The sequence below is a fragment of the Tachyglossus aculeatus genome, chromosome Y4 (assembly GCF_015852505.1).
Source record: "Tachyglossus aculeatus isolate mTacAcu1 chromosome Y4, mTacAcu1.pri, whole genome shotgun sequence".
NCBI classification, from domain to species: Eukaryota; Metazoa; Chordata; class Mammalia; order Monotremata; family Tachyglossidae; genus Tachyglossus; species Tachyglossus aculeatus.
The window spans coordinates 3,050,316-3,074,738 of record NC_052096.1 but is presented as its reverse complement, the minus strand read 5'-3'; the positions used below and the strand labels follow the sequence as shown (position 1 = coordinate 3,074,738).

At 60.9% G+C, this 24,423-nt stretch overlaps 2 protein-coding genes across 2 annotated transcripts; both read right to left on the bottom strand.

Annotated features, from left to right (window-relative positions):
- Positions 1-917: 917 nt before the first annotated feature.
- POLR2A (RNA polymerase II subunit A) lies at positions 918-20,827 on the bottom strand (the record flags this gene model as incomplete). The annotated part of the gene is made up of 29 exons (XM_038768224.1): positions 918-2,120; positions 2,237-2,386; positions 2,475-2,588; positions 2,672-2,858; positions 2,944-3,147; positions 3,251-3,433; positions 3,524-3,628; positions 3,762-3,862; positions 4,005-4,251; positions 4,336-4,560; positions 5,560-5,765; positions 6,017-6,122; positions 6,209-6,380; positions 6,516-6,699; positions 7,702-7,924; positions 8,799-9,002; positions 9,975-10,069; positions 10,412-10,580; positions 10,703-10,912; positions 11,187-11,397; positions 11,489-11,613; positions 11,701-11,833; positions 11,923-12,143; positions 12,271-12,432; positions 12,521-12,802; positions 13,561-13,734; positions 13,828-13,964; positions 14,051-14,183; positions 20,579-20,827. Coding segments are annotated over 29 exons (6,048 nt in total), but the record flags the coding sequence as incomplete, so codon positions are not given.
- A 1,593-nt stretch (positions 20,828-22,420) lies between these two features.
- SLC35G6 (solute carrier family 35 member G6) lies at positions 22,421-23,536 on the bottom strand. The gene has a single exon (XM_038768223.1). It carries the CDS (start codon positions 23,534-23,536, stop codon positions 22,421-22,423), a length of 1,116 nt encoding a protein of 371 aa, XP_038624151.1.
- Positions 23,537-24,423: the final 887 nt, after the last annotated feature.

The window sequence follows — 24,423 nt, the reverse complement described above, 5'->3', positions numbered from 1 at the left end:
CTGGGTTCTAATCCCAGGTCTGCTACTTGTGTGCTGTGTGGCCTTGGGCAAGCCACTTCATGTCTCTGGGCCTCAGTTGGCGTACCTGTAAATTGGTGAGCCCCATGTGGGACGGGGACTGTATCCAACCTAAGCCCACTTCTAGACCGTGAACCCACTGTTGGGTAGGGACCGTCTCTATATGTTGCCAACTTGTCCTTCCCAAGCGCTTAGTACAGTGCTCTGCACACCGTAAGCGCTCAATAAATACTATTGAAAGAAAAAGAAAAAGCTGATTAGCTTGGACCTGCCCCAGCGGTAAGAACAGCGCTTAGTAAATACCATTATCATTAAGCCTACGGGAGGGGACAAGTCAATAGAGCCAGCGGCCACAAGAAACTTGGTAGCCACCATCCCGACAATCACTGGTGGGGGAAATTATGTTGCCAGCTTGTACTTCCCAAGCGCTTAGTACAGTGCTGTGCACACAGTAAGCGCTCAATAAATACGATTGATGAAATTAACGAAGGATGCGGACATAAAGCGTTGTGGGGGCGGTGGGGGGGGGGGCTCCAACGTAGTCCCCGGCTCCCTCGCCCGCCTTCCCCGAAAACGGCCACACAACTATTTTGGTCAAAATTAGTAAAACTTTATTTAAATTTCCACAAAAAAAAAAAAAAAAAAAGTTAAAATAACCAAGGTGGAGAAGAGGCGGCTTCCCGGCCCAAGGTACGGGGCCGGCCACCTGCCTCGGCCTCCCCCTTTGACTCCTCAAATCAAGCAATCAAGCCACGCAACGAGGGGCGAGACCAGCCCGAGGTGCGGGAAGGGGGGACGCGACCCCTCCGCTTCCAGGGACCTCGACATCGGGCGGTCGAAAGGCAGTCGGAAAGGTAGCACAGTCGGAAATGCAAAAACGGGCAAAGAAAAAAGGCCCCCGCCGCCCCCCATCCCCTGCCGAATCCCGGGAGCGGGTCGCCGGGGCCGTCCCGGCCCCCCGCCCGCTCAGTTGTCCTCGTCGCTGTCGTCGGGGCTGATGGCCGGGCTGGTGAGGCTGTAGGTTGGGCTGGTGGGCGAGTACCCCGGGGAGGTGGGCGAGTAGGTGGACCCCTTCGGGCTGGTCGGGGAGTAGGTGGGGCTGGTGGGCGAGTACTTGGGGCTGGTGGGCGAGTAGGTGGGGCTGGTGGGCGAGTACTTGGGGCTGGTGGGCGTGTAGACCGGGGAGGTGGGCGAGTAGGTGGGGCTGGTGGGCGAGTACTTGGGGGTGGTGGGCGAGTAGGTGGGGCTGGTGGGCGAGTACTTGGGGCTGGTGGGCGAGTACTTGGGGCTGGTGGGCGAGTACTTGGGGGAGGTCGGGGTGTACTCCGGGGAGCTGGGGCTGTAGGAGGGGCTGGTGGGGGTGTACTTGGGCGAGGTGGGGCTGTAGCTGGGGGAGCTGGGGGTGTAAGTCGGGGACTGGGGGGTGTAGCGGGGGCTGGACGGGCTGTAGCTGGGGGAGGTGGGGCTGTAGCTGGGGGAGGTGGGGCTGTAGCTGGGCGAGGTGGGGCTGTAGTTGGGCGAGGTCGGGGTGTAGTTGGGGGACGTGGGGCTGTAGCTGGGGGACGTCGGGCTGTAGCTGGGCGACGTCGGGGTGTAGTTGGGGCTGGTGGGGCTGTAGTTGGGGGAAGTGGGGCTGTAGCTGGGGGAGGTGGGGCTGTAGCTCGGGGACGTCGGGCTGTAGCTGGGGGACGTCGGGCTGTAGCTCGGGGACGTCGGGCTGTAGCTCGGGGAGGTGGGGCTGTAGCTGGGGGAGGTGGGGCTGTAGCTGGGGGAGGTGGGGCTGTAGCTGGGCGAGGTGGGGCTGTAGCTCGGGGAGGTGGGGCTGTAGCTGGGGGAAGTGGGGCTGTAGCTGGGGGAGGTGGGGCTGTAGCTGGGGGAGGTGGGGCTGTAGCTCGGGGAGGTGGGGGAGTAACTGGGTGACGTGGGGCTGTAGCTGGGGGAGGTGGGGCTGTAGTTGGGGCTGGTGGGGGAGTAAGAGGGGGAGGTGGGGCTGTAGGAGGGGGAGGTGGGGCTGTAGGAGGGGCTCTGCGGGGTGTAGCCCCCGGGGGAGCGGGGCTCGTAGGCCGGAGACGTCGGCGAGTAGCTGGGCGACATGGCCCCCCCTGCGGAGGGAGGAGACGAGACGAGCCGTCAGCGCCGGGCCTGCGGGCCGGGGGGTGGGGGTGGGGGGAGGGCAGGCAAGGGAGCCTCGCACTTGGGTCTCGGGACGCACACTCACCTGGAGAGGGGATGTAGGGGCTGGACGGGCCGGGGGAGCCTGGGGAGCCCGGGGTCGGAGACCAGGCCGGAGAGTAGCCGGGGCTGAAACCGCTGGCGTCGGAAGCGGCGCTGGGCGAGAAGCCGGCGGCCCCCGGGGTCATGCCGCTGCCTGGGGCCCGAGAAGGAGGGAGGTTAGTGGGCACGGGCCGCGGCCGGCCCACCCTCCGCCCCTCTTCCCCGCCGGCGGGGCTACTCACCGACGCTGGGGGACCAGGCTCCGTAGGCCGGCGTGGCCCCCTGGTTCCAGGGCGTCATGGCAGGAGACAAGCCCCCCATGGGGCTGGGGGCCGATCCGAAGAACATCCCCGTGGCTGCGGGAAGGGAGAGAGTCGGTTGAGCGCCCGTTTCCCCCGCCGGCCCCCGCCCCCCGCCCGCCCCCGCTCCGGCTACTCACGGCCTGCGGCGCCCAAGCCCGGGATGTTGGTGGGGATCTCCATGCCGTACTTGCACTTCTCGGCGTCGAGGAGGAGGTCGAAGCAGCCGGTGCCGGCCGGGGCCAGCTGGCCCAGCATGATGTTCTCCGACACGCCCTTCATGGGGTCGCTCTCGCCGTGGGCGGCCGCCTCCATCAGGACGTCCACCTGAACGGGCCGCGAGGAAGAGGCTCAGGTCCCGCCCCCGCCCCCCAGGGATCCTTCCCCCTCGCCCCCGCCCCGTCGCCCTTACCGTCTCCTCAAAAGAGCACTTCATGAGGGGCCCAGTGTCCTGCCGGTTGACGCCGTGGCGGGTGATGGCCATGAGGTGACCGCGGCAGGTCATGGTGTCGCACAGCAGCGCCAGGTGCCGGTAGTTGACGTAGGAGCCGTCGAAGGAGATGACGTGGTACAGCTCCCGCTCCAGGGCCTTGCGCACCGCCTCGATGCCCAGGACCTGGCGGCGAGGGGCAGACCGTTGGGCAGGGCCGGGCCGTGGTGGGGCCGAGGGAGGACGGAGCGCGTCGGCCTGGGGCCGTCCGAGGGGCGGGGGTTCTCACCGTGAATATCTCCACGATGTCGTTGGAAGTGGTGCGCACGGGATCCACGTCCTTCTCGCTCAGCACTCGCATCAGGCTCACCCCGTCGGTCTCCAGGATCCACTCCTGCAGGGCCTTGAACTCCCCGTCCTCGGTGATGATGATCTTCTTCTTGTTGTCCGTCTGGGGCAGGTGCATGTACACCTGGGGCGGGCAGAATGGAGGGGGCGGGGGTCAAGGACCAGCGGGGGTGGGGGAGGGGGGTGGGGGTGGGGTCCAGGCGGACAGGGTTACCTTGCTGATCTGCTCAATGCCCTGCAGCGTCATGTCCGTCAGCATATTGGACTCAATGCAGCGCAGGAACACATCGTCGTCCATCTTGTCCACCACCTCCTCCTCCTATGGGGCGCCGGAGGGTTGGGGTCTTCCCAAGATATCCAGCCCCGCCCTCAAAGCACCCCAGCCTCCGGTCCCTCCCAAGGGCGGCCACCCAGTTCCTCTCCCGGCCTCTGGCCTCCCCTTCCCGTCGCACCTCCTGCATCTTGTTCTCGTCGCTGTTCATGATGCGGATCCGGAGGACCAGCTTCTCCGCGTTGTCGTCGTTGAAGATGCAGTTCAGGTCATCCCCGAAGCCTGGGTGGGGAAAGAGAGGCAAGGGGTCTGAGGGTCCGCCTCCCCCCTGCATCCTCCACAGCTCCACAGCCCCCAGACTCGGGGTGTCGAGGGGCAGCGGGCCGGGGGCCTCCCCACCCCGCCGGCGAGCCACCCAACCCACCGGCGTTGATCTTCTCGGCGATCTGCTCCATGGTCAGCTTGCGGTCGGTCATGTGCTTGCGGTCCAGCTCGACGCGCAACAGCCAGGGCGAGATGCGGGCCACGTCGAAGTCGGGCATCTCGTAGTAGACGTTGACCCACTCCTGGTCCTCGGCCACCACGGTGCTCTGCGGGTTCGGGTCGTAGTAGATGGCCGTGTTGGCCGTCACCTTCCGCAGGGTCGTGTGCTCCAGGCGGCAAAGGATGTCCTGCGGGAGGGCGGGAGGAAGGGCTCACATGGGCCGCCCCCGCCTCCTCCTCCCCCCCGGGCCCCACACCCGCCGCCCCCGGACCTTGGCTCTCTCGGCGTCTCGGGCCGATTGGCCCAGCAGGAAGACGGTGAGCGAGGGCGTCTTGGGCTTCTTGGAGATGTTGATGAGCTCCTTGAGGCGGGGCACGCCCAGGGTGACGTTCTTGGCGGACACGCCGGCGTAGTGGAACGTGTTCAGCGTCATCTGGGTGGCCGGCTCCCCCAGGGACTGGGCGGCCAGGGCGCCCACCATCTCCCCGGGGTGCGCCTGGATGGGGCGAGGAAGATGGGTTTAGGGCCGGAAACCCTCTCCCTCGCAGGCCTTCCCCGGGGGAATAACAATAATAACAATAGTAATAATAATAATGGCATTTACTAAGCGCTTACTGTGTGCAAAGCACTGTTCTAAGCGCTGGGGAGGTTACAAGGTGATCAGGTTGTCCCCACGGGGGGCTCACAGTCTTAATTCCCCTTTTACAGATGAGGTGACTGAGGCACAGAGAAGTGAAGTGACTTGCCCAAGGTCACACAGCTGGTGGAACGATGAGGTTAATCGTAGTAATCGGGGGGAACGGTAGGGTGGCGAGGTCAATGACAATAATCCAATATACAGTATATGTTATTGCACATTATGTTACATATAATTATTAAAGCTCTTACTACGTGCCAGGCACTGTACTATGCGCTGGGGCAGATACAAGCAAATCGAGTTGGACACAGTCCCTGTCCCACCTGGGGCCTACGGTCTGGATCCCCATTTTCCCGATGAGGGAACTGAGGCCCAGAGAAGTGAAGTGGCTTGCTCAAAGTCACAGAGCAGACAATTGGCAGAGTTGGGATTAGAACCCGTGAGCTCCTGATCCTAGGACTGGGCTCCATCCACGAAATCATGCTGCTCCTTAGGGACAGGGGTCAACCCATTCCATCTCCCATCCCGTACCCCCGCTCCAGGAGGCCGGCCCGGACCCGACCACCCTAACCCCTTGCTAGGCTTCTGCTCACACCTTCCCACCCGCCCTGGCTGGGCCAGGCAGCTTTCCCATTCCGGCCTCTCCCGGCCGGGATATCTGCCCCGTTTCCCTCGGTCCCTTCTCCTGCCTCTCCTGGGGCTGCCTTCGTGCTTTCTAGCTCCTCGGGACGTCGAGCAACAGCAGGGGCTCGGAGCAGGGCAGGGGGGACCCCCCCCTCACCCCGGCCAACCCCAGGCCGCTAGACTCGGCCCGCGGCAGGGACCCAGGGACCGTGGGGAGGAGGGGCGGGTCCTTACGATGGCCTGGTTGAACTTGGACTCGATCTCCCCGAGCAGCCAGTCGAAGGCCTCCCCGCTGAGGCGGAACTCCTCGGCCATGCGGCGGGAGCACAGCGTGGAGCGCAGGTGGATGTTGAAGAGCAGCGTGGCGTTCTCCTGCGCCTGGCGGCTCAGGGGGTCCTCGCCGTTCACGATCACCAGCTTCTTGCTCAGTTCCTTCACGCCTGGAGGAGGGCGGCGGGGTGTGTGTCAAATGACCGGTCCCCTCCCCACCACCCCCGTCCCGGCCGCCCCGCCTTCATTCATCCGTTCAACTGTACTTATTGAGTGTTTACTGCGTGCAGGGCACCGTACTAAGGGCTTGGGAGAGAACAACCCGACGATATAACAGACACCGAGCTTCTAGTCTGGAGGGGGAGACAGACGCGAGTAGAAATAAATCAATGACGGGCGCGGACGTTAATGCTGTCCTGACCTTCCACGACTTTGATGGGGTGCAGGTCGGAGGGGAGGCGGGGGTTGATGTGGAAGATCTTCTGCGCGTTCCAGATCATGCGCAGCAGGTTACAGGGCAGCACCACCTGGGAGGGCGGGGAGGGCACCGAGGGCGCGTCACCACCCGCCCCGCGCCAGCCGCCGCCGCCCCCGCCCCGGCCCCGGCCCGCACCTTGCTGTCCCCGGTGGGGAAGATGACCCGCAGGACTTCCCTGTCCTCCCGCATGCGCTCGAACTCGCGCTCCAGCTCGTTCTGGATGTGGGCGTTGCTCAGCACGTCTTTCACCAGCTCCTCCTGCAGTGTGCGGCGCAGGGCCCGCTCGTTCGTGTAGTCGAAGCGGAACCTGTGCCGGGGGCGGGCGGCAGCTGAGGCCGGGGGGCTTCCCAGGTCTCCTCGTCGGGCCTCACACCCCTCCGGGCCAACCCCGGCACCTCCGCGGGGTCTTCGGGGTCCCGCCCGCCTCCCCGAGCCCCCTCACTTCTTCTCGAAGGCCTTGTTGGAGGGCTTGAGGGTGGCCAGGTTCTGGAACTCGACGCTCTCGCCGGCCAGCCCATCCTCGCCGTAGCGCAGCTGCACCACCTGGTTGATGGAGTTCCTCACAGTGGCGTCGTACTTCACCATGACCGACTCCATGGACTTGATCAGCCGCCGCTGGATGTATCCTGGGAGGGGCGGAGGGAGAGAAGGGGCCCCCCGGGCCGGGCAGGGCCGCCCCTCGGGGTCAGCGGGACCGAGGGCCGACGGGGAACGCGCTTCTCCTGCGATCGGAGACCCCCGCATCTCCTGTTGGCCACTGGGGCAAGCGCTCTCCAGGCCCAGGAAGCCTAGAGGCTGGGGGGAAGGTCGAGCCCTCCATCCAAGGGGGCTGGAGAGGGCACGGCCAGGGCCTCCTTGGGGGGCCGGGCCAATGTGCCCATTAAAGGGCCTGACTGGTGGAAAGCGAGGGACGGGGAGCACGGCCGGGAGTGCCCCCATCCGCCAAGCTAGCTCTCTTCCTCCCTTCAAGGCCCTGCTGAGAGCTCACCTCCTCCAGGAGGCCTTCCCAGACTGAGCCCCTTCTTTCCTCTCCCCCTCGTCCCCCTCTCCATCCCCCCGTCTTACCTCCTTCCCTTCCCCACAGCACCTGTATATATGTATATATGGTTGTACATATTTATTACTCTATTTATTTATTTATTTATTTTACTTGTACATTTCTATCCTACTTATTTTATTTTGTTGGTATGTTTGGTTCTGTTCTCTGTCTCCCCCTTTTAGACTGTGAGCCCACTGTTGGGTAGGGACTGTCTCTATGTGATGCCAATTTGTACTTCCCAAGCGCTTAGTACAGTGCTCTGCACATAGTAAGCGCTCAATAAATACGATTGATTGATTGATTGATTGAGTACCTCACGGTAGGCCCGACCAGCCCGTCTCTCCCCGGAGCCGCGCTTCATTGCAGCTTGGGGCTCAGGGGCCCGACGGAAGGCTGGGCAGATGCCGACGGGCTCGGCCACCGGAGCGCCGAATGCCCCTCCTGAACCCCACTGCCATCTCTGAAGGCCGGGAAGGCCCCAGCAACCCACTCTCGCCCTGCTAACGGCCCCACCGCCGAGGCCCACTCTGCCCTGAGCCCAGCTCTGCTCAAACAAGTCCGGAATCGGGAGCGCTGGGAACCCCCTCACCTGTCTCGGCCGTCTTGACGGCGGTGTCGATGAGCCCCTCGCGCCCGCCCATGGCGTGGAAGAAGAACTCGGTGGGGGTCAGGCCGGCCAAGTAGGAGTTCTCCACGAAGCCGCGGCTCTCGGGCCCGTAGTCGTCCTTGATGAAGTGGGGCAGCGTCCGGTGCTTGAAGCCGAAGGGGATCCGCTTGCCCTCCACGTTCTGCTGCCCCACCACTGCGATAACCTGATGGGGGACGGGAGCCGGAGCACGTCAGACCGGCTGGCCCCGACCCGCCGGGGTCGCCGTTCCGGGCCCCCATCTCCGCCCCTGCCACCTCCCTTGCCCACCCCGTCTGTGAAACGGTCCCCGGATCATTCACCCCACCCACTCCCTCACTCTCCGGCCCTATCTAAGCTACATTGGTCAGGGGCCTGCCAGCAGGGCACGTCTCTGTCCTCTGCGGCATATTTTCTTCTTTGGCATTTGTTACCCCAAGCGCTGGGGTAGAGCCAAGCTAATCAGGTTGGATAGTCTCTGGTCCCACTTGGGGCTCACAGTCCCAATTTCCATTTTACAGACGAGGGAACTGAGGGCCAGAGAAGTGAAGTGACTTAGCCAGGGCCACCCAGCAGACAAGCGGCAGACCTGAACCCAGGTCTTTCCATTCATTCAATCATATTTATTGAGTGCTTACTGTGTGCAAAGCACTGTACTAAGCGCTTGACTTCTAGGCCCAGACTCTATCCGCTAGGACACGCTGCTTCTGTTTTGTGCCTGCGTTTCGGTTGTCTCTGTGTGGCCTTTGCGGGCAGGCCAGTTGTTTGCCTTCTCTGGGCTTTCTGGATCTTTTCATGAGCGCGTCCCCCCCTCCCCGCCACCCCACACTCTGGGAACGTAAGCCTCCCCCAGCCCCCTTTCTCCCTCTGGACCGTCAGGTCCCCGTGGGAAGGCGACCCCTCTATGGACTGTCGATCTGACCCCTTCCAATCGCTCAGTCCAATGCTCTGCGCATCGAAAGCGCTCCATGAGGACCACCCGACGGCCTCTCCCTCCACGTTCGGGGGGGGACGGACAGACGGATGGGAGAAGGGGTTAGGGTGGGGGGCCCCCCCCAGACCTGGGAGATGTTGATCTTGGAGCCCTTGGCCCCGGAGACGACCATGGACTTGAAGTTGTTGTACTCGGACAGGGACTTCTGCGCCGACGAGCCGGTCTTGTCACGGGCGTCGTTGAGGATGCGGTTCACTTGGTTCTCGAAGGTCTGCCGCAGCGTGTTCCCCGGGGTCGGCTCCAGCTCGTTGTTGTGCGCCTTCTCAATCACCTGCGCGCCGGTAATAATAATAACGGTGGCATTTATTAAGCGCTTACTATGTGCAAAGCACTGTTCTAAGCGCTGAGGGTGATCAGGTTGTCCCATGAGGGGCTCACAGTCTTAATCCCCATTTTACAGATGAGGAAACTGAGGCCCAGAGAAGTTAAGTGACTCGCCCAAAGTCACACAGCTGACAATTGGCGGAGCCGGGATTTGAACCCATGACCTCTGACTCCAAAGACCGGGCTCTTTTCCACTGAGCCCCGCTGCTTCTGGTAGGAGGTGATTTGCTTTCTCCCCCGCACTGGTACTTGGTAAGCGCTTACTATGTGCTAAGTGCTGGGGAAGACCCAAGGTCATCTAGACTGTGAGCTCGTTGTGGGCAAGGAGCCTGTCTACCAACTCTCCTGAGCGCTTAGTCCAGTGCTCCGCACAGTAAGTGCCCAATAAATGCCACTGATTGATCGATCATCAGGTTGGACAGAGCCCCCGTCCTGCCTGGGGCTCACGGTTTAAGTCGGAGGATTTCATCCCCGTAGGTGACCGAGGCCCAGAGGAGTAAAGTGACTCACCCGAGGCTGCACAGCAGAGCCGGGGTAAGAATAATAATAATAATGGCATTTATTAAGCGCTTACTATGTGCAAAGCACTGTTCTAAGCGCTGGTGGGGAATACAAGGGATGAGAACCCGGGTCCGGGGACCAACCCCCACCACTCCTGACCCTGTCCCCGCTCAGCCCCTCAGGACTAAATCTCCATCAGCCACCAAGGCAGCTGCAACCTGCAAGGGGGGAGGCCACGGCCCCAGGAGCTGCTAGGAGCTGTAGTTCTTCCACCTCCTGCCAGATTTATCTGGATGGAAGCACCCCGAGAACCTCCAACCCTCCCCTTTCTGGTCTGCCCTCTGGAAAAATCAGTGGCCCGGTAATCTCCTCCTCCTCCTCCCTCCCCACCCAGGACCCCCTCAGCCGCCCAGTTCACCTCGATGACATCCTGTTTGGCCTTCTTGATGGTGTTCTGAATGTCCTGGTAGGTCTTGGCATCGGCGATGGAGTCTCCGATGCCTATGGTGTGGCCTGGAGGAGAGGGAGGGGAGGAAGCGTCAGCGGACTTTGGGGCGCTGCGGGGGTAAGAAGAGCAGGGGATCGAGGGCTGGAAGGGGAAAAAGGAACCGCCCCAGGGCCCGGTCTGGCTCTTCTGTTCTCGCTTTCCACTTGCCCTCTCAGCGGGCTCCTGTGCTCCCAAGGTTTCCGTTGTCACCTCCGCCCGCACCTTTAGCTCTCGTCTCTCACCTGAGCTGCCATCCCACACCTCCTCCTCCTCCTCCTCCTCCTGCCCCGAGGGGACGTCCCGTGGCACCTCGGACTCATCGTGCACACAACGAGTGCTCCGTAAATGCGAGGCCCAGACTGACTGACCTTCGATGAGCAGCCAGTTGTTGATGACGGTCTGGATGTTGGAGTAGAAGAGCCTAGTGGTGTCGTGGCCCATCTCCAGGTACGAAATGTGGACCAGGGACCCGGCCGAGGTGCCCAGGGACTTCTTACACAGGATGCCCATGATCAGCTCGCCGTTCTCCACCACCACCTGGGGGTCCCCCCACGGCAGCCGGTGAGAACCCAGCCGCCTTCTTCCGAGCCTCCCCGGCCAGCTGGCGTCCCCTCCCGGGACACGGGTGCCCCCCCCACCAACCCCGCCGTCCCCCCTACCTTGGTGTCCCCGGGCGAGATGTGCTTGTAGGGCCCGCTGTCTTCGTCATCCGGGTGGGTGCTGTGGGTGCGGATGCAGTTGATGTGGCCGGGCACGATTAGGGAGAAGATCTGCTTGCCCGTCCACAGCGGGCGCGGCTTCAGGATGGCCGGCTGGGGCACCTTCCCGTCCCAGGTCGACAGGAACATCAGCAGGTTCATCACTTCGCCCTGTGCCCATCCCAGGAAGGGCCGGCAGAGACAGGTGGAGAGAGGAAAGGAGAGCGTGACGGGAGAGGCAAGTGCGAGGGGACCACCTCCTCAGGCCTGAGGGCCCCAGTGCCCACGGACCAGCTGCCCCCAACCCTCTACCCCAAGGGCAGCTGGGGTTTTTAGCCCCACATGGAGGGAAGAAGAAACCCCCACCCTGCTCCGCGGTGCATTTCCCCCAGCGGCGTCCCCTCGACTCGGCCCCAAACTCCCCCGGGCCCCGCTCCCGACTGACCCTCTCCAGGAAGACATCCCTCTTGGTGAACTTGCGCACGGCGGTGAGCGTGTCCTGCACGATGCCCATGACGGGCCGGTTGCTCTGCGGGGTGACGATCATGCGGGGGACCATGGCCAGCTCCTGGATCTCCGCCCGCGTCTCCAGCGACTGGGGCAGGTGCAGGTTCATCTCGTCCCCGTCAAAATCCGCGTTGTACGGCGTCGTCACGCTGTGGGGCGGGGAAGGGAGGGGAGAACGTGTTCAGGCCCCCGTCCTGCCCCCGCTCCACTCCCAGCTCCCACTCTGTCCCCGCCACTGACCTGAGGTTGAGGCGGAACGTGGACCAGGGCAGGATGCGGACGCGATGCCCCATCATGGACATCTTGTGCAGCGTCGGCTGCCGGTTGAAGATGACGATGTCGCCATCGCACATGTGCCTCTCCACCTGTGGCGGGGGGGAGTGTTGAATGGGGTTGGAAGCCTGACCCGGAGGGGATCGGGGGTCGGGGGGAGATCAGCACCAGCCCCCCACCTTGTAGCCGATCTGCAGGTGGAGGTCGCTGGGCTTGGGGTGGAAGCGCAGGTCGATGCGGTCCCCGTTGTCCCGGATGATGTATTTGGCCCCCGGGTACTGGCTGTTCCCCCGGCGCACCAGCTCCTGCAGCCTGGACGGACGGACGGACGGTGGGACGCTCGCCCCCGGCCCCCGACTTTCCCGGGGCTGCCGCCGCCCCCGGCCCCCGACCCCCCGCACCTGTCGATGTTGAAGGGCGTGACGATCTCGGCGAAGGTCATGTTGGCGGCGATGGAGCGGGGCACGCCCACCTGGTCGATGGACAGGTTGGGGTCGGGCGTGATGACCGTGCGGGCCGAGAAGTCCACTCGCTTGCCCATCAGGTTGCCTCGCACCCGCCCCTCCTTGCCCTTCAGCCGTTGCTTCAGGGACTTGAGGGGTCGGCCGGACTTCTGCATGGCCTGTGGCCGGGCAGAGAAGAGGGAGGGAAGGGAGTGTTGGAGGGGGGCGGGGAGGCCTGTCCCCTCCCCGTCCGCCTGCACCCCCCTCGCCCCACTCCAGCCTGCTCGGCACCCCCATGAATCTCACCCGGGGCAGGCCGGGCAGCTCGTTGTCCACCATGGTGGCCACGTGGAACTGCAGCAGCTTGACGTCCTCGGCGATCACGTGGGCGGCCGCCCCGTTCTGCTCGTTCCGCCGCAGCTGGTTGTTGATCTTCACGATGTCCGCCAGCTTGTGGGTCAGGTCATCCTGGGGCCGGCAGAGCCCGTCAGCCCGGGGGACCCCCGCCTCCCCCCGCCATCCCCTCCGCCCCCCAGCCCCCCGGCCGCGGGCCGACCTGATTGCGGGCGGAGCCCTGCATGACGACGGCGGGCCGCACGGACAGCGGGGGCACGGGCAGCACAGTGACGATCATCCACTCGGGCCGGGCGTAGCGGGGCTCCATGCCCAGCACGAAGCATTCCTCGTCCGAGATGCGCTTGAAGATCTCGTGCACCCGCTCGGGGCTCAGCAAGATCTTCTTCTCCTGCGAGTCCTCGTTGACGTGCTTCCACTCGGCGTACAGCTCCAGGCCCGTGCGCCGGATGCGGGGCTGGTAGCGCCCGCAGCCCCCGTGGCCCTGCCGCAACGTGGCCGGTCAGAACGCCCGCCCCCCCGGCGGGGCATCCCGGATCATCCCCCTCAACCCCGCACGTGCCTCCCGGTGGCCCCCAGGCCCGGCCCGACATGGCCCAGTGGCAAGAGCACGCGATTGGGAGTCAGCGGACATGGGTTCTAATCCCGCCTCGGCCCCTGGATGTCCCTGGGCAAGTCACTTGGCTGGGAGTCAGTTCCCTCATCTGTAAAATGGGGATTGAGATGGTGAGCCCCACATAATAATTATAATTATGGCACTTATTAAGCACTTACTATGTGCAAAGCACTGTTCTAAGCGCTGGGGAGGTTACAAAGTGATCAGGTTGTCCCACAGGGGGCTCACGGTCTTCATCCCCATTTTACAGATGAGGTAACAGGCACAGAGAAGTGAAGTGACTTGCCCATACTCACACAGCTGACAATTGGCAGAGCCGGGATTTGAACCCATGACCTCTGACTTCAGAGCCCGGGCTCTTTCCACTGAGCCACGCTGCTTGGGACATGAACCGAGTCCAACCTGGTTAGCGTCTCTCTACCCCAGAGTTTAGAACGGTGCCTGGCATATAGCAAGCACTTGTCTTACTCTAAACTGCGAGCTCGTCGTGCCCAGGGAATGTCACCGCTTACTGCTGCACTGTACTTTCCCAAGTGCTCCGCACAAGTAAGCATTCAATAAATACGACTGAATAAATGAATGAACAAATACCACCTGGAGGCCTCCAGGTCCGGCCCGGCCCCTACCTTCTCCTTGGTCAGATCCTCGTCGCCCTCGGGCTGCTCCACGCCAAACTTGTTGTCCATCTCCTCGCCGCCCTCGCAGATATTTTTGCCTTTGCACAGGTCGTAGACGTGGGTCAGGCGCTTCTTGGGCTGCCCCTTCGACTTGCCCAGGATGTCCTTGATCTTTGGGTTGTTCTGGCGGAGGGACACGAGAGAGACGTCACCGGGCCCCCCCCCGGGTGGATCCTCCCCCGCACGCCCGCGAAGCCCGGGGGCCCGCCCACCTACCGCGTCCACGAGCAGCTTGGAGCAGAAGAAGCAGACGCAGCGGAGGACCTTCATGGTCTTCACCAGGAAGCCCACGTGGAACACCGGCTTGGCCAGCTCGATGTGGCCAAAGTGGCCCGGGCACTCCGTCATGTTTCCTGCAAAGGCCGGAGGGTCGGTCCGGCGCCCGGGACCCCGGGGGATCCCGTTTCCCTCCCCGCCCCGCCCGCTCCAGCCCACTCACCTGCACAGGTCTGGCATCGCCCCGTCCGCTCGATCACGCCCTGCCGCGGGTCCATCAGCCCCCCGAGCTTGGGGCGCCCTCCCTCAGTCGTCTCCGGGTATTTGATGCCCCCCTCTGTCACAGACATCCGTTTCTGGGGCGGGGGAAGGAAGAAGAGAGGAAGGGTCACTGATGCCCGGGGTGGGGAGGACTCCTGGGGCACAAGCCAGTGCGGGCACAGATGGCGCCCGCTGTGCCAAGCACGGTCCGAGGCACTTGGCAAGCAACGGGGAAAGTAACGGACTCGGGTCCCGCCCTTCCGGGGCTGAATCTCAGACAGACACAGAAAGCATCGATCCATCAGTGGAATTTATTTATTCATTCATTCATTCAATCATAATTATTGAGCACTTACTGTGTGCAGAGCACTGTACTAAGCGCTTGGGAAGTACAAGTTGGCAACATATAGAGACAGTCCCTACCCAACAGCGGGCTCACAGTCTAGAAGGGGGACTGTTGAGCGCTTGCTATGCGCAGGGCACTGGTCTAAGCACTTGGGAGAGTTCACTGCAACAGAATTAGCAGACACGATCGCTGCCCGTAACGAGCTGAAAGCCTAGAGGGGGAGACTGCCATTAATCATTGATATTTATTGAGCGCTTACTAGGTGCAGAGCAGTGGATTAAGCGCTTGGGAGAGTACGAGCAGTGTGGCCTACTGGACGTAGCCCAGGCCCGGGAGTCAGAAGGACCTGGGATCTAATCCCGGCTCTCCCATTTGTCTGCTGTGTGACCCGAAGCATGTCATTTCACCTGTCTGGGCCTCAGTTCCCTCATCTATCAAATGGGGACTGAAACTGTGAGACAGGGGCTGCGATCAATCCAATTTGCTTATATCCACCCCAGCACTTTGTACAGTGTCTGGCACAAAGTTAAGCGGTTAGCAAATACCATAATTATTATTATTACAATACCACATAATTAACAGACACTTTCCCTGCTGGTAACCAGCTTCCAGGATGCAGTATGCCTGCAACCTGTAGACCGTCAGCTCATTGTGGGCAGGGAATATTGTACTGTACTTTCCCAGGTACAATAAATATGTTTGAATGAATGGGGCAGGAAGAAGGACGGGGACTAATGAGAGGGTGGAAAACTAGGCAAACCAGTGGAGGGAACATAAAAATCATCGTAGTACTTGTTAAGCACTTACTATGGGCCAGGCACTGTACTGAGCGTTGAAGTAGGTACAGGGCAATTGGGTCAGGTGGCCTAGGCAGCCCATGTGAAGATGCGGTGGGAGGGAGAACAGGTAATTTCATCCACACTTCACAGATGAGGAAATAGAGGCCCAGAGAAATCAGGTGACTTGCCCAGCAGGCAAGTGACACAGATTTGGGATTGGGACGCAGGCGCCCTGACACCCAGGGTGAGGCTCTCACCACTTGGCAACTCTACCTGTGGATGACGCGCTGACCGTGCCCAGGCGGGGAGCTCGAGGTGGGTGGGGGAATGTGCCTACTGATATTCTATGAATGTCCATCTCCCCCTCTAGATTGTCAGCTCGTTGTGGGCAGGGAATGTGTCTGTTTATTCTGCTGTCCTCTCCCAAGCGCTCGGTACAGTGCTCTGCACAAATTAAGTGCTCAATGAACACCACTGATCACTGACAGTGGCTGTTGGGGGGCTGGGGTAGGGGCGCATATGAGCAGGGATGTCAGAAATTGGGAAGGCCTGGTAGTGGTGGAGGACTCGAAGCAGCGTGGCCTTGTGGAGAGAGCCCGGGGGGGCCTGGGACTGGACCTGGATTCTCTTCCCGCTCCAACCACCTGTGTGCCGGGTGAACTTGGGCAAGTCCCTTTATTTCTGAGTCTCAGGTACCTCATTTGTAAAACGGGGATTATGACCGTGAGCCCCATGTGGGGCAGGGACTGTGTCCAACCCCATCTGCTTGGATCCATCCCAGTGCTCAGTATGGTGCTCAGCACACAGTAAGCGCTTAACGACTACTACAGTTACGATCATTCTACTTGGGGAAGGGATAGCCCTAGGAAGGGACTAAGACACGGTAAACAAGGAAGTACCAGAAAATCAAGGGAAAATGGCTCCGTCGAGGGCAAGCAGAGGGTCCTGGGGGGCACACTCTGGTCCCTGGTACCTGACTTCTGTCGGGGGGGGGGGGGGGGCACTGGGAACTCAACCAGGACCCAAGGGGCAAGGGATGTGTTTTGGGGAGGAGTCCCAGGAAGACACTAGAGTCCGGGGCTCCCAGGAACAGGGGCAGACCCCAAGTTTGGGCATTAGGCGCCCGGGTCCCGTGGGCAACTCGAGGCCTCGGGTGGAGGAAGAGCCTGGCCCTGGGTAGACGGGGGCTTGCAAGTGACCATGGAGTGTGTATGTGGTGAGGCGGGGGGGAGCTCCGAACCCGGCCCAAGTGACTAGAAGAGCCATCAGGGCACTCGGTGGTGGTGGCCACCACCCGGAGCCAGACTTGGGGCTCCCGGGAGACCCTGTCAGGCGGGGCCTGTCCCGGGGGAATATCCAGAGCCTCACTGACCACCCCCACCCCCCACGGGCCACTTCCAACCCAACCCCGGGGGCCCTTCCCACAACCCGTGCCAGGCCATCCCCAGTAGCCACTGGCAGCCTGCCCAAGGCCGAGGCCCAGCTCCCACGGGGCCCAGCTCCCACGGGGCAGGCCAGGTGCCTGCAGGAAGCCAGCCCAGGCCGGTGGGTCCTCCCCTCCGGCCCCCCAGTTTTCGGGGCTCTCCCTGGGGTTGCCCATCGGGGCCCCCCGGCTTTCCGGGCCCGGGGGTGGGGGGGTGGTAGGACGTGTCCCCCCGGGGTGGCCCAACCGGAGGACGGGCCCGAGGCCTCCCGACCCCACCAGGGAGAGCCCAAGATGGCGGCGGGGGTCGGTGGGGGGCCGGCCGCCCCCCCCCCCCCGTAGCCCCCCTCCCCCCGGGGAGGCCCCCGTTTTCTCTCCATTCAACGGGGCCCCATTCCCGGTGTCCCCCGGCGGGAGGAAACGGGGAGACCCTCCCTCCAGCCTCCCCAATCCCCCCAACCCCCGCGACCCTCGACGAGGAGGACACAAGCCACGCCCGCCCCCGGCCGGAAAACCCCCCGAAAATCCCCTTCCAAACTGGGAGGGGGGGGGGCCGTCGGGGACCCCACCCCCGCCCCCCAAACCCTCCCACACTCCACTGCCCCCCTCTTGTCGCCGTCGGAGAGCGTTTAGCCCAGTGCTCCGCACTCGGGAAGCGTCTGATCAACTGCACTCTCCCAAGCGCTTAGTACAGGGCTCTGCCGCGGGCAGGGAATGTGCCTGCCACACTCTTCTCCTGGCCTCTCCCAAGCGCTCACTACAGTCCTCCGCCCACAGTAAGCGCTCAATAAATAGGGCTGAATGAACGAATGTTATTAGTAGGCCACTCCTGGGGAGAGGCCGGGGCTGGGAGTCGGGGGGGCCTGGGTTCTCACCCCGGGCTAGCTGTGGGAGCTGGGGCAAGCCACCTTACTGCTCTGGGCCTCAGTTTCCTCGGCTGTGAAGTGGGGGTGCCAATCCCTCTTCTCCCTCCCACTTAAGACTGTGAGTCCCATGGTGGGGGGGCGGCGAGGGGGTCAGGGGTCGTGTCTGCCCTATCTGACCCGGACCCTCCCCAGCGCCCACAACACCGTTTGGACACGTAGTAAGCACTTCGCAAGGTCCATCACACCAACAGAGAAGCAGCCCCTTCTCCCCCGGGCACACCCCAAAATTCGTGTGGGGTTCTCCCCAGCGCTTGGCCCAGTGCATATGCTCCGTCAACCTCCCACAGCCCCATCTAGACTGGGGAGGGGAACATCTCTGCTCTACAAGACTCTCCCGAGCGCTCAGTACACTGCTCTGCGCACAGTGGGGCACTCAAGAAATACCACGGACTTGAATGTGTTTACCGGCCTGCTGCATTTGGACTGCCCGAAACGCTTAGGACAGTACCCTGCACATAATAAGCGCTCAATAAATACCACTGAACTGAATGAATGCTCTGCACGCAGAGCGAGCTCAATACTAGTGATAGATTGGAACGTGTCTGCCAGCCTCCTGCAACTGGACTCTCCCAAGCGCTTAGCACATAGTAAGCGCTCAATAAATACCATTGGATTGAATGAAGTGCACATAGTAAGAGCTCAATACCATTGAGGGATTGGAATGTGTCTGTCGGCCTTTTGCAGTTGGGACTCTTTGAGGCGCTTAGGACAGCACTCTGCACGTAATAATTGCTCAATGCCTCCTACTGAAGACACCCCCCTCCAAGAGGCCTTCCCAGACTAAGCCCCGCTTTTCCTCACTTCCCACACTCCCTTCCGCATCGCCTTGACTTGCTCCCTCTGCTCTTCCCCCCTCCCCGTCCCACGGCACTTATGTCCATATCTGGCATTTTATTTATTTATACTGATGCCTGTTTATTTGAATTGATGTCCGCCCCCCCCACCCCCAAGACTGTGAGCTCCTTGTGGGCAAGGGATTGTCACTCTTTATTGCTGTATTGCCCTTTCCCTAGCGCTTAGTACAGTGCTCTACAAACAGTAAGCGCTCAATAAATATAACTGAATGAATGATACCATTGGGTTGTGCTGAAGTTACGCTGCGCACACAGTAAGAGCGTCATACTGTCCACCGGCCTGTTGCAAGTGGACTCTCCGAAGCGCTTAGGGCAGTGCTTTGCACATAGTAAGCGCTCAGTATCACTGAGTTGAAGGAATGCTCTGCACACAGTAAGAGCTCAATCTCAGTGATGGCTTGGATCGTGTCTGCCGACCTGTTGCAACTGGACTCTCCGAAGCGCTTAGGACAGTGCTCTGCACATAGTAAGCGCTCAATACCACTGAGTCGAAGGAATGCTCTGCACACAGTAAGAGCTCAATCTCAGTGATGGCTTGGATCGCGTCTGCCGACCTGTTGCAAGTGGATTTTGTCCACCAGTCTACATGTTTTGTTTTGTTGTCTGTCTCCCCCTTCTAGACTGTGGGCCCGTTGTTGGGTAGGGACTGTATCTACATGTTGCCGATTTAGTAAGTGCTCAATAAATACGATTGAATGAATGACTAAAAGCGCTTAGTACAGTGCTCTACACACAGTAAGCGCTCAATAAATACGATTGAATGAATGCGCTTAGTACAGTGCTCTGCACCCAATAAGCGCTCAATAACTCTCCTCCTCCCCACCCCCCCCGCCCTACCTCCTTCCCCTCCCCACAGCACTTGTATATATACTTGCACAGATTTATTACTCTGTTTATTTTACTTGTACATATTCGCTATTCTATTTTTTAATGACGCTTATATAGCTTTAATTCTATTTGTTCTGACGATTTTGACACCTGTCTCCATGTTTTGTTTTGTTGTCTGTCTCCCCCTCCTGGACTGTGAGCCCGTTGTTTGGTAGGGACCGTCTCTATACGTTGCCGACTTGTCCTTCCCAAGCGCTTAGTCCAGTGCTCTGCACCCAGGAAGCGCTCAATAAATACGATTGGAGGAATGAATGATTCGCCGAAGCGCTTAGGGCAATGCTCGGATTCTCGTAAAAGCGCTCAGGGGCGAGTGATCCCTTCTGAGGGACAGCGGGTCCGCACCCCGACCTGCCCCCCCCCCCCACCCCGCAACTCAGAGAAGCAGCGTGGCTCCCTGTATATATGTATGTACGTATTTAATACTCTATTTATCTTACTTGTACATATCTATTCTATTTATTTTATTTTGTTAGTATGTTTGGTTTTGTTCTCTGTCTTCCCCTTTTAGACTGTGAGCCCACTGTTGGGTAGGGGCTGTCTCTCTATGTTGCCAATTTGTACTTCCCAAGCGCTTAGTCCAGTGCTCTGCACATAGTAAGCGCTCAATAAATACGATTGATGATGATTTATCACTCTATTTATTTATTTATTTTACTTGTACATATCTATTCATTTTGTTAGTATGTTTGGTTTTGTTCTCTGTCTCCCCCTTTTAGACTGTGAGCCCACTGTTGGGTAGGGACTGTCTATGTTGCCAATTTGTACTTCCCAAGAGCTTAGTCCAGTGCCCTGCACATAGTAAGCGCTCAATAAATACGATTGATGATGATTACTCTATTTATTTATTTTACTTGTACATATCTATTCTATTTATTTTATTTTGTTAGTATGTTTGGTTTTGTTCTCTGTCTTCCCCTTTTACACTGTGAGCCCACTGTTGGGTAGGGGCCGTCTCTCTGTGTTGCCAATTTGTACATCCCAAGCGCTTAGTCCAGTGCTCTGCACACAGTAAGCGCTCAATCAATACGATTGATGATGATGAAAGAGCCCGGGCTTTGGAGTCAGAGGTCACGGGTTCAAATCCCGCCTCCGCCAATTCATTCATATTTATTGAGCGCTCGCTGGGTGCACTGGACTAAGCAGTTGGGAAGTACAAGTTGGCAGCGTGGAGAGACGGTCCCAAAAGCGGGCTCACAATCGAGAACATATAGGAAGTGTTTAACAAATACCACCATCATTAGTATTATTATTATTAATTATTATTATTAACTCACCAGTTCGTCGGGGCTGAGGACTCCGAACTGCACCCGCTTGATGGTGCGCAGCGGGCATGCGCTGTCTCCTGAAGGGGGCCCCCCCCCCGTGCATGGCTGCGGCCGCGCCGCGCAGGCGCAAACCTCCCTACAAAAACCCGGCGCCGCCTCCGCCTCGGCGCTCAGTCCCCGCCGGGGCGGCCACCAGGCAACACCTCTCGGGGTCGGAAAAAAAAACGGGGGAGGAAAAGGGCTGGGGGGGGGGGGGGGGAGGAGCAGAGACAGACAGACAGACGGAGGAAACCGCGCGACGGGCTTCCTCTTTTACCCGGACCGTGGGGTTTTAGCCGACAGCCAGAGGGGGAAAAAACAAAGGGGGGGGTGGGGGGGTGGAAAGGAAGCCCTTAGAGATAAATTAAAAAAAAATAATAAATAAGTAACCGGACTCCTTAACGGCTGAGGCGACGGCGGTTTGTCTCTCCCCCTTCCGGGAGGCCCCCTCCGCTCCAACCGTCCCGACCGCGCTCTCAGCGCTTCTGAGGAGAGCTGAGCCCGGGTCCCGCCTTTTATAGCCTCGCCCCCTCTCCTTTCCCGCCCTCCCTTGCGCCGCGGGGCCGCGCGCACGAGGCGCTCCGGCGCGTGCGTCGGACGTTAATTTGGCCCCGCCCCCTGCTCGCTTCCCTCCCCTCCCCCACCCCCCCGGCTGTTGTTCCCGACTAGTCTAAGTGACGGGGCGGGGGGGGGGAGATTTAAAGGAGTCGACCCCGACTCCTCCTTCTTCTCCTCTTCCTCCTCCATTTCCCCGTCCGCGTTTTCCTTAGGAACGACGTGTGAGGGCGAAGGGAAAAGTGGGAATAAAGCGAAGTCAAGGGATGAAGGAAATCGGATTCCGGCCGCCCCCCCCCCCCCCCGCGACCGCGTCGTGGTTTCGCTTCCCGCGGAAAGCGCGCCTCATGAATATGCGATGAGCTCGTGAATATGCATGAGCCGGGGGGGTTGGGGCCGCCCGAAATCAATCAATCAATCAATCAATCGTATTTATTGAGCGCTTACTGCGTGCGGAGCACTGGACTAGGCGCTTGGGAAGTCCAAGTTGGCAACGTGGAGAGGCGGTCCCTACCCAACAGTGGGCTCACAGGCTAGAAGGGGGAGACAGAGAACAGAACCAAACGTGTTAACGAAATAAAATAAATGGAACAGATATGTACAAGTAAAATTAATAAATTGAGTAATAAATACGTACAAACATATATACAGGTGCTGTGGGGAAGGGAAGGAGGCAAGATGGGGGAACCCCTGTCTTTCTCCCCCCACCCCGTTAGGAGGCAAAGAGGACACCACAAACTGAATGAAAATACTTTAATTTATGTTCAACAACCACCCCTTGATCCCCACACTATGTAACCAGAGGAGGGTTGGGGCAGTGGGGCCCTTCCCCTTCCTCTCTCCGGCCCCAGGGAGCCCCCCACGGCCCCCCTAGAGTCCCCGTCCCCTTCCGCAGCCCTCCCCTCAGAAACCCCTAAAAATCCCCTTCACACCCCTCCCCCGGGGCGCCCCTTCCCCTCCCACGCACCCCCGCCAACCTACCGTCACCTAAACGCCCTTCCGGTCACCCCTGAATCCGGGGCCCCCCGCCTCTTCCCGCTCTCCGAGGGTCCGGCCTTCTCGAAGCGGACCGGTCCGCTTCCCACACGCAGGCCTTCCGGTCACCCCCGAATCCGGGCCCCCTGCCCCTTCCCGCTCTCCGGGGGTGCGGCCTTCTCGAAGCGGACCGGCCCGCTTCCCACACGCAGGCCTTCCGGTCCTAAGCCTCGCCTGAGACCGAGGATCCTGAACGGACCACCGCCTCCCGCCCCGATGACCTCAGTCCTCTCCGCCCGACGTCAGGCCCTCCTCGAGGGAGCCCAGGCGGTCCCGGGGCCGCCGACCGGCCTCGACTCCGGCCCCAGGCGTCCCCACGCCGCCTCGGTCGCCCCGGTCGCAGCTGAGGTTCTGGGCGGTGATGATGGCGATGCTCCCCAGGACCACGCCGGCGCCCATGATGTCGGACGGGGCCACGGCCTCGTAGAGGACGTAGTACTGCAGGGCCAGGGCCACCACCACCTCCGAGTGCAGCACGGCGCACACCAGGGCCGGGTGCGCCTTGGTCACGGCGTAGCTGGCGCACATGAAGGAGACCAGGGCGAGGATGGCCACCGCCACCACGCAGCTCCACGTCAGGGGGTCCTGGGGCCAGATGGGGGTCTGCAGGACGAAGAGGCTCGGGAGGGCCCCCAGGACGCCGACCACACCGAACAGGAAGGCCACGGTCAAGAAGCAGGAGGGGAAGTCTAGGGAGCGGTAGACCAGCAGGCCCAGCGCCAGGGCCAGCCCGCCCAGGACGGCCAGCACGTAGCCCAGGGCCATGTAGACGCCCTCGGCCCCTTCCTTCAGGGTGCCCAGGTTGGGCCCGACGATGATGAGGAGGCCCAGGGTGCTGCCCAGCAGGCCGCACCAGTCGTAGCCGCTGAGGCGCTGGCTCTCGAGGCACAGGGCCAGCAGCGTGGAGCAGACGGTGGACGAGCCCTTGCGCACCGTGGAGGCGTTGCCGCTGGGCACCACCAGGACCGCACTGTAGGCGCAGCCGATGCTCAGGACGTTGAGCAGGGCGTGGAGCCAGGCCCGGCCCCGGGCCCCCGCCGGCCCGAACAGCGGGCGGCCCCGGGAGCCCAGGGCCGCTGCCAGGGGCAGGTGGAAGAGGCAGCGACACAGGAGCAGCTCCAGCGAGGGCAGGCGGCTGGTCTGATAGGCCATGCGGGAGAAGGGCCCCACGAAGCCCGCCGGGAGCCCCCCGCCCACCAGGGCCACCAGGAGCCCCTTGGTGACGTCCGAGGGCTGGCAGCGGCGCCACAGGTTCTGGCAGCGGGAGCCCCGCGCCGTCGGGGAGGGAGACCGGTGCAGGAGGTCGGCTAAGGTCCAGCAGGACGAGTTGGGACGCATGGTGCCCTGGAGAGAGACCGAGGACGCCAGCGGAGTCGGGGACGGGCGGAGGAGGCCGGGTGTCGGGGGGACGACGGGGAGGGGGTCCGGCTGCCGGGGAGCGGAGTGGCCTGGTGGCGACAGCCCGGGAGTCAGAAGGACCTGGGTTCCCACCCCGACTCCGCCACTCGTCTCAGTTCCCTCAGCTGGAAAATGAGGATTGAGACCGTGAGCCCCATCGAGGGACCGAGCCGAGTCCTATTATCTCGGATAATAATAATGATGGCATTTGGTAAGAGCTCACTATGGGCAAAGCACTGTTCTGAGAGCTGGGGAGGTTATAAGGTGATCAGGTTGTCCCCCGGGGAGCTCACGGTCTTAATCCCCATTTTCCAGATGAGGTAACTGAGGCCCAGAGAAGTGAAGTGACTCACCCAAGGGCATCCAGCAGATAAGTGGTGAGGCTGGAATTAGCGCTTAGTACAGTTCTTGGCATACGTTTGTACATATTTATTACTCTATTTTGCTTGTACATATCTATTCTATATATTTTATTTTGTTAGTATGTTTGGTTTTGTTCTCTGTCTCCCGCTTTTAGACTGTGAGCCCACTGTTGGGTAGGGACTGTCTCTATATGTTGCCAACTTGGACTTCCCAAGCACTTAGTACAGTGCTCTGCACACAGTAAGTGCTCAATAAATACGATTGATTGATTGATTGATTGATCGAGAGCACCACTGCTACTACTAATAATGCTGAAAGTAATAATATCATTATAATATAATTATTATCAGTATTTTTAGAGGTCATGGGTTCTAATCCCAGCTCCGCCACTTGCCAGCTATGTGACTTTGGGCAAGTCACTTAACTTCTCTGTGCCTCAGTTACCTCATCTGTAAAATAGCGAT